The sequence below is a fragment of the Carcharhinus amblyrhynchos genome, chromosome 5 (assembly GCF_965287045.1).
Source record: "Carcharhinus amblyrhynchos chromosome 5, sCarAmb.v2.hapA, whole genome shotgun sequence".
NCBI classification, from domain to species: Eukaryota; Metazoa; Chordata; class Chondrichthyes; order Carcharhiniformes; family Carcharhinidae; genus Carcharhinus; species Carcharhinus amblyrhynchos.
This window is the reverse complement of record NC_137328.1, coordinates 27,807,657-27,821,137: the sequence shown is the minus strand read 5'-3', so window position 1 is coordinate 27,821,137 and position 13,481 is coordinate 27,807,657. Positions and strand designations below refer to the sequence as shown.

The 13,481-nt window shown below is 39.8% G+C and overlaps 1 protein-coding gene across 3 annotated transcripts in view; it reads left to right on the top strand.

The window, feature by feature from the left end:
* LOC145342927 (adhesion G protein-coupled receptor L3-like) overlaps positions 1 to 13,481 on the top strand; it is a 937,845-nt gene that overhangs the window by 861,800 nt on the left and 62,564 nt on the right. For all 3 annotated transcript variants that reach the window (XM_080188553.1, XM_080188552.1, XM_080188551.1), the window contains 3 exons: positions 176 to 344; positions 8,166 to 8,291; positions 13,115 to 13,211. In XM_080188553.1, coding sequence (XP_080044679.1) covers positions 176 to 344; positions 8,166 to 8,291; positions 13,115 to 13,211 — 392 coding nt within the window. The remainder of the gene's footprint in view (positions 1 to 175; positions 345 to 8,165; positions 8,292 to 13,114; positions 13,212 to 13,481) is intronic.

Here is a 13,481-nt window from a genome sequence, read left to right as displayed (position 1 = left end):
TAATTGTGAGTCTTGATAAAATGATCCACGTACATCAATGGTAGGAAAATGATGAAATGTAATTTGAAATTTTCTTTATAGTCGGGGTTCTAAAGAAGAAAAAATTTGGTGAGAGTAGGATTTCTTAGAAAAATGTGCAACCATATTAAATGACTTTTTTTTCCATTCTTTGCAGATCATGGGTCATAGGGGCCATAGCTCTCCTTTGCCTCCTTGGACTAACTTGGGCTTTTGGACTTATGTTCATTAATGAAAGCACTGTTATCATGGCATATCTCTTCACCATTTTCAACTCACTGCAGGGAATGTTTATATTCATTTTCCACTGTGTCCTCCAGAAGAAGGTTAGTTTCGTATGTCATGGGAAAATATTACTAACTCTTGTATGTTGGGGAAGGGGAGATCTGCTAACTTCTCTTGATCTTCATAGTAAGGGTTCTAATGTGTTACAATATCCCAGAAGTCAGTTGCTTTATTGCTCAGCAAGGAGATCAGCAAAGACTTGTCAGAGTTCATTAATTTTTCTATAGGCATTAATCTTTACCCTTTTTTAACTATCCTTAAATTGTCTTTACAGATTTGAGTGTTTATTGTTTAATCTCTGACCTTCTGAAGTCAGGAAATAGTAATTCCAGAGTAATCAATTTTCTATTAATGGTTTAATGTGCATATGTCAGCACTAAGATTATCTGCTTTGAAATATTTTGCAATAATGAGATCATTAAGATGAGAGGTTGCTGTCATAGAACATCAGTTTCGATGCAGAGATGGTGTGAAAAGGTGGAAGTTATAAATTAAAAATCAAGCAGAAGTAAGAAGATTCTTTCCACACCACAAGACTTTAAAATTTCAGAACATTTAATGATTTTGAATATTGGATCTACTGTCCGTGTGTTACAGAAAAATATCTGACATGTTTAAATCAACTGATAAGATAGGGATAATTCTTGTACTGACTTGGTGGTTCTGTAACCTCTTACAATGTGTTACAATAAATGGAATGTTTGGGACGGCATTTCCATTTGAAGTACACATGGTAAAATGTATCCAGAACTCACTGGACACTGACCCTGTCTTACAGAGTTGCACCCAAGTTTCAACACAAAAATTTAACATAAAATGGAACAAAAAAACCTACCCCAAGTCATAGAATCATAGAAACCCTATAGTGCAGAAAGAGGCCACTTGGCCCATTGAGTCTGCACCTACCCCCATATCCCTACATATTTACCCGCTAATCCCTCTAACCTGTGCATCTCAGGGGCAATTTTTTAGCATGGCCAATTGACCTAACCTGCACATCTTTGGACTGTGGGAGGAAACCAGAGCACTGAGAGGAAATCCATGCAGACATGAGGAGAATGAGCAAACTCCACACAGACAGTGACCCAAGCCAGGAATCAGACCCAGGTCCCTGGAGCTGTGAAGCAATCAGTGAAGTCAGTTTGTGTTATTGATCATAATTGATTATTAACTGGAATATAGCTAATGGGGCCTCAAGGTATTTGAATTTAAAATAATTTAAGCTGAAAATTTGTTCAAGTAATTGCTGAAGATGAAGAAACATCCAATCAATAGTTTAAATTGACTACTGGTCACAGGTTTCGTGTACCAATTGACTGAATTTGAACTAATTTAAATTGAATTTAAAGTAATTGTAGCATCAGCATGAAGAACAGATTGAAGTGAGGTTTCAATTAACTCCTGGTCACTACAGATGCAGGTCTTTAACAATGGATTAATGTCCGTGAGGCAGAGAATTTGGGCATAATGTGATAAACATTCCTGAATGGGCACAATTGGCAGAAACTCCCGAACCTATCCTGGGACTGTGGTCGGCTTTATAGGCTGAGATTGATTTGGGCCAATGGACTTTAAATTAGCACACTAGATTGCTCCAATTTCCACGTTTTCTTTTACTCCATTTCATTCTGCCCACATTGCACTATTCCATGAGGAAATCATGCAGTAAAACTGGGGCCCGCAACTTTCCAGCTGTTCATGCCAGCAGGATCATCTGGCCCAGCTGATAATTTTCCTGGTGGCATAGGATGCAGTCAATGGGAAATCCCATTGACAGTGACAGGACCACAAGATCCAACCACTAACAAACAGTATGTTGCCTCCTACTGTGACAATCACAGTGTGGGGAGGCCAACAACCACCGACTCCACTCCCCTCATCACCACCATGCTGGACATACTTTCTTCAGCTGAATTAAAAGGCACCACAAATAATTCACTACTAATATCTATCTAATAGTACATTTTCAGTGAGCTTCAAACTTCCTGTCATTTAGCTCTCCGCGTACTGCAGGATACATTCCAATAGTTCCTAATTCAATCGTGTTAATGGGCGAGTGTAATAACTGATTTACTCAAGAGAATGCATCTGTCTGTATGAGGCATGCTATTTATATTAATGTGAAACAATTTTCTAACACCTGTGAAGCCCATTTTGAAATCATTTGCCTCTAACCAAATTCATGTTCAAATTCTGTTTGCTTATCCCATGAAAAAAAAATTGCTCTCAATGTTTAGATGAAATGGATGTGGAGACTATGCCCAAAAAACAAACACTCAATTCCCCAATGCACAGTCCACTCTTGTAAGCTGTACACTCGTAATAAGCTGTATGCTTATTACGGAATTCAAATCATTTCTGCAACAATATCAACTTACATTTGTAATGCACCTTTAATGAAATGAAACATCCCAAAGCACTTCACAGCAGCAAACAGAATATAATATTGAGCCACATAAGAAGATAGTGGGTCAGACAACCAAAAGAGATATGTTTTAAGGAGGAAAGCAAGGTAGAGAGAAGAAGTGGGGAATTGCAGAACTTGGTGCCAAGGGAAGTGAAGGCACGGCCAGCAGTGGTGGCGTCTTTATGATTGGGAATGTACAAGCAGCCAAATTAGAAGAGCACAGATCTCATGAAGGGTTGTGGGGTAAGTGAAGATTACAGGGATAAGGAGGAGAAATTATGTCTCTTTTATTGTGTATGAAAATGCATCACGTCTTTTAATATTTGGCAACTCATCACAGGTTGTTGGATGTTAAGTCATTTAGGATATTATAAGATTCATCTGTCACAATCTGATCAACAATTTAATAATTTCTCGTGACAATAGAAGTGCTGCAGTTTGTTACTTGAAAGGTTAGTGGATATAACTATCTTTTCTGCCTCGATCAATTTCATTTCAAGTAACAGAACATCTTTGGCTATGTAACACTATGTCACTAAATAGGGAAGAAATAACAGCAGCAGGTTTCAAATAGGAGCCTAGATGTTGCTCTTTTCATCTGCAAGCTTAAAGATAATCACAAATTTCTCTCCATGTATGCAGTTTGAATCTTCTACAAGTATTTGCAAGTGTTAGTAAATTCCTTACTGAGACATTCTTCAATGAGAATGGTTTAGGCAAATAATTCATAGTAAATTGAATACAACCATAAATTTCATTAGAATGCCTATTGTTGCATGATCTTTGCTGCCTTATAATAGACACTTGCAATTCTTAGATTGCTGGAGATGGGCAATAAAAATCAGAATCCAGGTCATTCCCCATATCCTTCTCAACGTAGGACTGCCCTGGTAACTGTTACAGGATATGTTGCTTTTGTTTTTGCCTTCCACACCCCATGAAGACACTGGCCGCAATCTCAATATTTCACCCCGCCTGCCGATGGACGGGACAATCCGGTAAGATTGTAAGAGAGCCAAGAAATCGAGTTCATGCCCAATTTCTCACTTCTCGTGATCCTACCGGCATCAGATATCCAACGAGATCAGCTTGTGCCTATTTGCAGTAAAATTATTACAAGTGAGCCCAGGATGCAATCATCCAGTCTCACTTGCACTGCGGCCTCGCCAGGGCAGGTTCTCATTGGCAAGGATCATGTATGGTCTCCATCAACAGGGACCAGACATAATGGCCTCGCCAGTAGGACTAAAGGCTCTTGAGGTAGTCCCCAAGAGTTCTGGAGAGGAGGGGGTACCCCTTGAGAGTGCCAGCCTGGCAACCTGGCAGTGCCCACTGGGTAAACGGGGGAAGCAGGGTGGGGATCGGCTACAAATACCAGAACACACTGCTCTGACATGAACAACGGCCCCTCTTCTGCTGCTGCTAGCTACTCGCTTTCGGCCAGCATAGCGAGCCCTTTCCCACTGCTGGCGAGAACCAGATTTTGCTTTTTTTCAAACTTAGGTAAGATGCTATTTTTAACTGATCTCAAGTGCAAATTTCTCCTGTTTTCATGCTCATTTGTCACTTCGAATGTTTTTGCCAAGATTGCAGAGATATAGTTTCATAGATAGCATTGTGCACCCATCCTGCCCCAGTGTCACTTTCTCCCAATATGGGTAGGAGAGGCTGGGAGATTTGTAGAATTCCTTGCCTCGAGGATGAAAATCCAGACCCACGTTCTTGACAAGGACGGAACACTTGGAGGTAACTGATGGTTTATTTAAAGGTTTAGTTTGTAAAGTTATTAGGAGGCAAACACATGTGGTGTCAGTAATCTTATTTAGCATGTTGCTACTAATATAACTCAAGAATATTTGCACCCATCTTCCAGTTTTCATGTTAGTTTGGAACTTTGAATTTTTTTGGTAAGATTTCCCCCTGGAAAGTTAAATGCCGTTTGTATGGCTGAATAGAACATAGAACACTACAGCACAAACAGGCCCTTCGGCCCACGAGTTGCGCCGATCACATCAACACCTACCAATCTATAGACCTATCTATAACCCCCAATCCCATAAAACCCCATATACTCATCCAGAAGTCTTTTAAAAGACCCCAGCGAGTTACATTGTTCAGGGAAACGTAGTATAGAGATCTCTTACATTCATCACATGCTTTATTTAAGTCAAACTGAAATTGGCTTCAAATTTGGATTCAGCAAGTTTCAACAATGCTGCAGCACTTTCATTAGCTTTTCACAGGATTGGAACCAATTTTTATACTTTCCACAAAGTGAAGTATTTTCGCCCTTTTGAGCAATAGGCTTAAAAATGAGAAATGTATCAGGAATGAGGTGTAAGCAGTATAAGCAGCATCTTGCCTCCAGTGGATTTGTAGACCATAAAATCATAGAATCCATACAGTGCAAAATAGGCCATCAGTCCATCAAATCTGCACTGACTCTCTGACGGAGTAATTTATCCAGACACTCATCCCTTGCCCTATCTCCGCAATGATGTGGAGATGCCAGCGTTGGACTGGGATAAACACAGTAAGAAGTCTCTCAACATCAGGTTAAAATCCAACCAGTTTATTTGATAGTAATCCCACAAGCTTTCGAAAACGGTGTTCTTCGTCTCTGATCAGAAGCTTCCACATACCTGATGAAGGAACACTGTTTCTGAAAGCTTGTGGGATTACTATCAAATAAACTGGTTGGACTCTAACCTGGTGTTGTGAGACTTCTGGCTATCCCCGCAATCCCATACATTTGCCATAGCTAATCCCCTTAACAACACTCCTTTGGACACTAAGGGACAATCAAGTATGTTCAATTCATCTAACCTGCATGTTTCGAACTGTGGGAGGAAACCGAAGCACCCGGAGGAAACCCCCACAGACATGGGGAGAATGTGCAAGCTCCACATGGACAGTCACCCGGGGCCAGAATTGACCACAGGTTTCTGGAGCTGTGAGGGTGTGCTGTTTCCAGTGAGAAAACCAATGTGAACATGCCAGTTTTCTCTCTAGATTTTACTGCACTCTGTCAAAAAATATCAAGGGGGTGTGTTGCACACTGCTTGCAGGGGGAAGGCAGGAGCTCAACCCGCTGGCAAAAAACCAGCTGCACTGAGATCAGGATGTCTTGATCATAACCTGAGTAAATCTGCCCAGCCCACACAGAGGTCTCAGGGCTCCCCTCCCCATCTCCATTGGAGTCAGTACTTCTTTTCCGCTGCACCCCCTCCCCCCAGTTATCTCACACATCCCCAGTGGTCAACCCCAACTCCTCCCTCTGCTCCCAGGCATCACCACATCTAAATGAATCCACCCTCGTGTGGCTTTTACCAAAGTTCCCCTTAGCACAGGTTCGCACTGCCAAACTGTGTGAAATGGCAGTGCCAGGGTACTGCCTGGCTATGTCCCTCTCCCTCAAAGGTTCTGCACATCTTTACGCTCCCAGGAGTCCCCCACAATATGTTCACATCTATGTGAACTCTTAAATTGCACCGATGTGACATCACATTGGCGTCGGGTCAAAAAATAGTGAGGGGGTCACTATCTCGCAGGGTTAATTATATTAAAATGAATTCAAATGCATGTAAATCAGGTTCACGCCTGTAATGGGCATGAACCAAATGACATCACCAGCAATGGACGTGGATGGTCTGAGATCGTAATCTCACCGGCAAGATCTGCGACTACAGGATCTTGAGTCCTCACTGTCATTCATATGGACAGTGAGCGTGAGCTCAAGATTGTCCCTGCTACTGTCAAACGTTGTTTAGTAGTCTAATGAAAGAGCAGGAAAGCCATTCTTTTCATGCATCTGATACTGTTTCAAATGAGACCAAGGAACAAGTTTATAATAAGAAGATATTTGATGCATATTTGGCAATAACAAATTAGTTCCATTTCTCAGTCCCTTCCTCTTAGTATTTTCAAATAATTAATCTATTCATTTTTAAAATTATGCAGGTACTTGTAAAGCATTCTATTTTCTAATCATGCTCAGTGTGAAAATGTTTTCGTAACGTGCTGTCTACTTTAAGGAAACTAACCATATTACAGTCCTAATAATCTGGATTGTTGACCTGAATTAATGGGGTAATGATGGAGGTAGTACTTCATTTCTCTTGGGCAAGAGGAGGAAATGATTGACAGTGGCCTACTTCTGTTCACTTTCCACAAACCTCTGAGAGACTTATTGTGTGCACACACACATCTGTTGGTGAAAGCTCCTCTTTAATTTGATAAAAATCACCCTCTCTATATTAGATATAGCTCTTGGGCCAAAGGGATTAAGGGATATGGGGGGAAAGCGGGATCAGGATGTTGAATTTGATGATCAGCCGTGATCAAAATCAGAGGTGGAGCAGGCTCAAAGGACTGAATGGTCTACTGCTGTTTCTGTTTTCTATATTTCTGTATTAGTTTAGTATATAACTTTAGTGAGGTACAAAGGACAATCCTGTATGCAAATTTCTATTCCAACACGTGAAAACTAAAGAGGATGGGAATACTAAAACAGGCTTCATAACATTAACCAATACCCAGGTATTGATCTTGAGAAATAATTCTCAACGCAGCAAAGAAATCCTGAATTTTGCTTGTATTCATTTACTATAGAAGGAAAGATTGTGATGGATTTTGCATGGACTCAATACATCATAACATGCCCAAATGATATATTGCAGTATCTCTTCAACAATCATATCATTTCAGTACTGGTTTAAAATGTGCATAGTGGCCTTTGAAAATAATTAAATGTAATCATTTGAAAATCATAATACTTCATTAATGATGCCAGAGTGATCCCTGTAAGCATCATTGTATTTTCAGGATGTGGCTATTGATAGCCGTTGCTGGAACAAGAGCTGACAAGAACAGATAACTGAAGTGAAACAATAGGGTTATATAAGAAGTTAACTGGGAGCAATCTCAAGCCTGTAATCTTGGAATTCAGATGCTGATGAACTAGAACAGCCAATCTTAGCAAAGTCTTTCAGCTAGACTGCTGTCTTCAGAACACCAAGAGACAGCCTGAATGTATCAGGCAATAGGAGTATCTATTTTTAATGACATTAGAGGGAATCCAGCATAAATTCAGTACACAATATCTTCAAGTTCAGTGTAAAAGTATCTTCAATTGGGCTCCACAATGATGAAGAACGAACTGTTAAGAAGCTTCACTGCTATGTATATAATAAGTAATGTGTTAGATTTAGGGTTTCAACAATCAATAAAATTGCTTATGGTCATTTATGTTATAATTTAGATCCCTGTTGTTTAATATATTTATAATTTATTCAGCTCCTGATCCAACAGCATCTTCTCATTTTAAATATAATTTTCTTGTCCTTTGCCAAAAACCAAAGCATTGTTTCAATTTCAGACAAGTAGGATCGAATCATGATGAGCTGTTTGAGAGAGGTTACTGTCTTTTTATGCTATTTGTTATTTTATTGCCTAGGTGAGGAAAGAATATGGTAAATGCTTCCGTACCCACTGCTGCAGCAGAAGGAGCACAGACACCTCCCTAGGTTCAGCAAAGACATCTGCTGCTCGAACTCCTGGGCGATATTCTACAGGCTCACAAGTAAGCAAGTGATTTGTAAAACAGCAGTTTTCTTCAACTGAACTTTTTTGAATTGTAGCCACTAATGAAAAATATCCAGTCACGATCTTCTGTTAATGCCTAATGCTGATCTTCCATTGCATATTCTGAAAAGTATATCCTCGTGTTTTTTGTCAGAAAGAAAAGATGTTGACCAAAATCATCTGTTCTTGTTTGCGACTTGTCATTTTTCGGTGCCGCTGAGCGTGAGTGGGTTTTTGCTGGAAATGCTATATTTTCCATTTTCGCTCTCAGTGGGCCCCAGCATGGATGAGACTGGAGAATCCTATTCATTTTCCTTCAAATTAGGCTTCTTCTCCAGTATAGGCACATTATTCACCAGTTCACATCATGTCTGTACAATAATACCTTGAGACTCTTAACCTCTACCAAATCTTTTTGTTTTCTAGAGTAAATGAGTGGAGTAAAGTATGCATGTATCCTAAAAAATAATGTGAGTAGCAGAGGAATTAGCTAGTTATAGATAGGGCATGTGTCATTAGATTTTTTTAGGCTATTGATACATTATCAAAATTGACTCAACGAAGGATGTGTTCCTGTAATTAACCCTGACTTTCTTCACATCCTGTTTATTTATATTGATAATGAAATGTTCGGCTAAGCCACAATTTACTTCCATTCCTCCAGGCCAAATACCATGTTATTCCCGAGTCAAGGGGTTCATCTGATATGTAATAATAATGTTCAGATGAATGCTGGAAATTCCTGCTATAGGCAAGAAATGACCATCCCACCAACGTTTCTCAGGATTTGATCCAGGTTGTTTTACTCACTAGCTAATAAATGGTTTAAGAATAACTTAAATTTGACAGAAGGTCATCCCTTCACCTGCTTATGCTAAGATTTCATGTGTGCATGGAAGTACATAGGATTTATAGAAGTTGCCAACTTGGAGCGCAACCTTTCGTGATTGTGTATTTGTACACCGAGATCCCTTTGCTCCTCAACCCACCCAGTCATGAAAGAGATCAGAATGAAGCATTTGCAACTACAGTCTTCAACCAGAAGTGCCAAGTGGATAATCATCTTGGCCTCGAGCATCACAGAAGCTAATCTTTAGCCATTTCAATTCATGCCACATGATTTGAAGAAACAGCTGAAGCCACTGGGTATTGCAAAGGCTATGGGCCCCGACAATATTCTGGAAAAAGTACTGAAGACTTGTGTTCCAGAACTTGCCGCAGCCCCTAGCCAAGCTATTCCAGTGCAGCTACAACACTGGCAACTACCCAGCAATGTGGAAAATAGCTCAGGTATGTCCTGTACATAAAAAGCAGCACAAATCTAACCTGACCAATTACTGCCCTTTTAAGTCTACTCTCGATCATCAGTTCAGTGATGAAAGGGATCATCAACAGTGCTATCAAATGGCACTTGTTTGGTAATAACATGCTGATGATGCTCAGTTGGATTGCACTAGGACTACCTCGCAGCCTTGGCTTTCATATAGACAAAAATGCTTAACACCAGAGGTGAGGTGAGAGTGATTGCACTTGACATCAAGGCAGCAAGGAGCCCTGGCAAAGCTGAAGTCAAAGGGAATCCAGAGGAAAACTCACCACTGGTTGCAGCCATTCCTTGCAAAAAGGAAGCTAGTTGTGGTTCCTGGAGGTGTGTCATCTCAGCTCTAGGGCAATACTACAAGAGTTCCTCAGGATAGTGTCCTAGACCCAACCAACTTCAGCTAGTTCATCAATGATCTTCCATCCATTATATGATCAGAGCTGGGGATTTTCACTTATGATTGTACAATGATCAGCAAGGACAATTTGCGATTTCTGAAGTACTGAAGCAGTCCACGTCCAAATGCAGCAAGGCCTGGACAACATCCAGGCTTGGGCTGACAAGTGACAAGTAACATTCATGCCACACAAATGTGAGTCAATGACCCTATCCAACAAATGAGAATCGCCTCTTGGTGTTCAATGGCATTATCATAGCTGAATCCTCCACTATCAGCATTGAAAATAGAAGCAGGAGTAGGCCATTTGGCCCTTCAAGCCTGTTCCAGCATTCATTTGATCATCAAATTCAATATCCTGACCCTTCCTTCCCTCCATAATCCCTTGATTCCTTTCGCCTCATCCCTTTACATGGGAGCACATGTTTGAGGGGCTGAATTGCCTACTCATGCTCCTTGTTAGAATGTAAAATGCTGCTTTGGTTATTGGGGTGAAGTTTGGAAAAATAAAAGCAGAAATACAACAACTCAGTTGCTCACTGGTTTTCATAATGTTGAATGAATTCCAGGCACATTTACAGTTCTGAGTTAATTTTACTAATTCATATACAACCAAGATGCCTCATAAAAACTCCCTCACCTTCATATTTGAAGAATTCTGATGCTGTTTATTATTTTGTACAAGACACTTTCTGTCTTACAGTTGTTGAGATTTGACTGCAGGCAGTTGCTTGGACAAAAAAAATGTACCTCATATCATGAGGCCTACTTCATGATGGATCTTTTGATGTCAGCTTAGTTTCGAACACTAGTAAAGCTAATGATGACAAAAGATAGTTATACTGATCATTAAGTTTTCTCAATGTTGTTCTAATTGACCTCTTTAACAGCATCCTTTTGTTGAATATTATGTTCACCTTCATATTGCAAGCTAAATAGACGTATTAGATTTTTAATGCTATTCTGCTCAAGATATGTGGGCAACCTGTCCCTGTCAGGCTGTATGTTCTTAGCAACATTGGTCGAATCTGATTAGGCAACAAAACATTCTTTATAAGCAACTGCCTGTGATCAATGTGGTAACCATTCCAAAGGCTTGCCACAATTAGACTAATGTATGCTGTTCTTTCATAACTCATCTTCATTGATGGTCATACTTACACCCCAATTAAGCTGGTAGGACAATAATAAGCTTCCCAAATTTAGCAGTCTCAATTCTGCAGCTTAAAAAATAATTGAAAATCAAGTTAGCATGCAGAATGTAAATTAAGCAAAGTCATTTGCAAAAAACAATACCTGTAACTTGTTCTGACAGCCCAATATTCCTCCAGCTTCACTGCTGGGTACTATGTATCTGTATCCATTCATGCACCGCTGCTTATTCTCTCCTAAATTTTACTGTCTTTCATTCTTATCTATTTAGTTGTAATTAGAGAACCACTTAGTCTCTTCCTGCTCCCGTACCATTATCTCAGGTGAGCCCCAAGCTGCTCCTTCCTATTTCTCATCTACACATTGCCCTACAGTAATATCATCGGAAGGCATGACATTTTTTACAAGTACAGTGACGACATCCAGCCCTACCTTTCTCAATTTCTCCACTGTTGCTAAATTATCAATCTTAATGCTTATCCAATATCCAATTCTGGAAGAGCAGAAATTTCCTCCAATTAAATATTCAGGAGACTGAAGTAATTGTTTTCAATCTCCATTCAAAACTGCATTCCCCAACATTGGACTCCATCCCTCTTCTGGCAACAGTGAAGTTAAGCTACTTTCTTCACAAATTTATGTCACGTGATCTGAGGCGAGCTTCCAAATTCACCTTTGTGCTTTCTGTAAAACTGCCTACTATTCTAATGCACCCCTGGCTGGTCTCCCACATTCTACCAACTGTAAACGTGAGATCATCCAAAACTCTGCTGCCGATGTCCTAACTCGCATCAAGTTCCGTTCCCTTATCATCCCTGTGCTTGCTGACCTACATCGGCTCCCGGTCAAGCAACATCTTGATTTTAAAACTTTCATAAAGCTGCTTGTGTTGATTAATAAGGACCATCAGTTTATCTATTTGTCAATAAGTGAGACAACTACCTAAAGAAAGGATTAATGGGGCATAGTAAAACCATTATTTTACCATCTCCAGCTGTTTTTGATGTTGTGCAAACAAATCAAAAATAATCTTCAAGTTTATCACCGAAATAAAGGAAAAAATTGGGAGCAGATTGGGATGTATCTTATTCTCTGGAATGGATTGAAATAACATAACACAATACTGAAAACTATTACCTCAAGAGAGATTGGGATATTGCAAGTACTTAATTTATCATTAGGCTTTACAATAAGCGTCTGTTCTCAACCAAACTTGGGACTCTGGTTGGTTCAGATTTGATTTTCCCTGCTTGGCTCCTGTTCCTGCTTAGTGTATGGTGGCCTCTGTTGGGTTGCACAATTGTGGGTGTTGACTGAAGAGAACATCACATTCAGCTACATCAGCCCAGCATAAACATATGGCCAGAGGTCACTTCAGAAAGAAGGCCCCTTGGACAAGGTCACAGCAGTTGACCACCACAGTTGAAACCAAATTCCAACGCAAATCAGCAATTTCAAAAAAGAGGCAAAGAAACATCTTTGTAAAAAAGACTGTTACAAATTCCTTACAGAAAAAGGCAGGATATTAATCTGACGCAAAATGCTTTACAAAGACTGACATTCATTTATTGTATCTGCTTTAACAGCTGCTTGGCAAGAAAGGATTAATGATAAAATCATCTTCGGTTTTTTAATTAGCTCCTTGTACTTGTGCTGTCAAGGGAGGCTGTTAACGATGCTATTTAAAAGTAGTTTAATTTTATTTCTTGCATGAAAATTGTTAGAAATGCATCAGCTTTACTTGTGTTTGCAAACTTCATTGTAGAGGAAGTTAGCAGCACCCTAATGTGAAATGGCATTTTGTCAATGTGCTCTTTATAATTCAGACATGGATGTAGATTTGGCATGCAGAGCTCTCTGGAGCACTTTCTGCAGCTGCTTTGTTCAATGCAATATCTGTGCTGGATTGGAATCACTGATACATTTGTCTTTACATTATGGTATCTTCCAGAGCCGAATTCGAAGGATGTGGAATGACACGGTTCGAAAACAGTCTGAGTCTTCCTTTATCACCGGAGATATCAACAGCTCAGCATCACTGAACCGAGGTTAGTCACAACAAGAAAGCCTTTCAGTAATTTTTGCTGGTGTTCAGGTAATATGTAGCCACCATAGGGACTTAGCACATCCTTGCAATGGGATCTGAACAATTGACTTTTAAGTCTTGCAGTTAAAAAAAACATTGAGTCGTGATTATTGTGATAAAATTCAACAGTATATCGTTGCATGCAAATAATATGATTAAAATATTTATTATAAGAACTGTAATGAAATGTAGTGGTTCAACGGATTAGTTCATAAACTTAAAATGAAATATC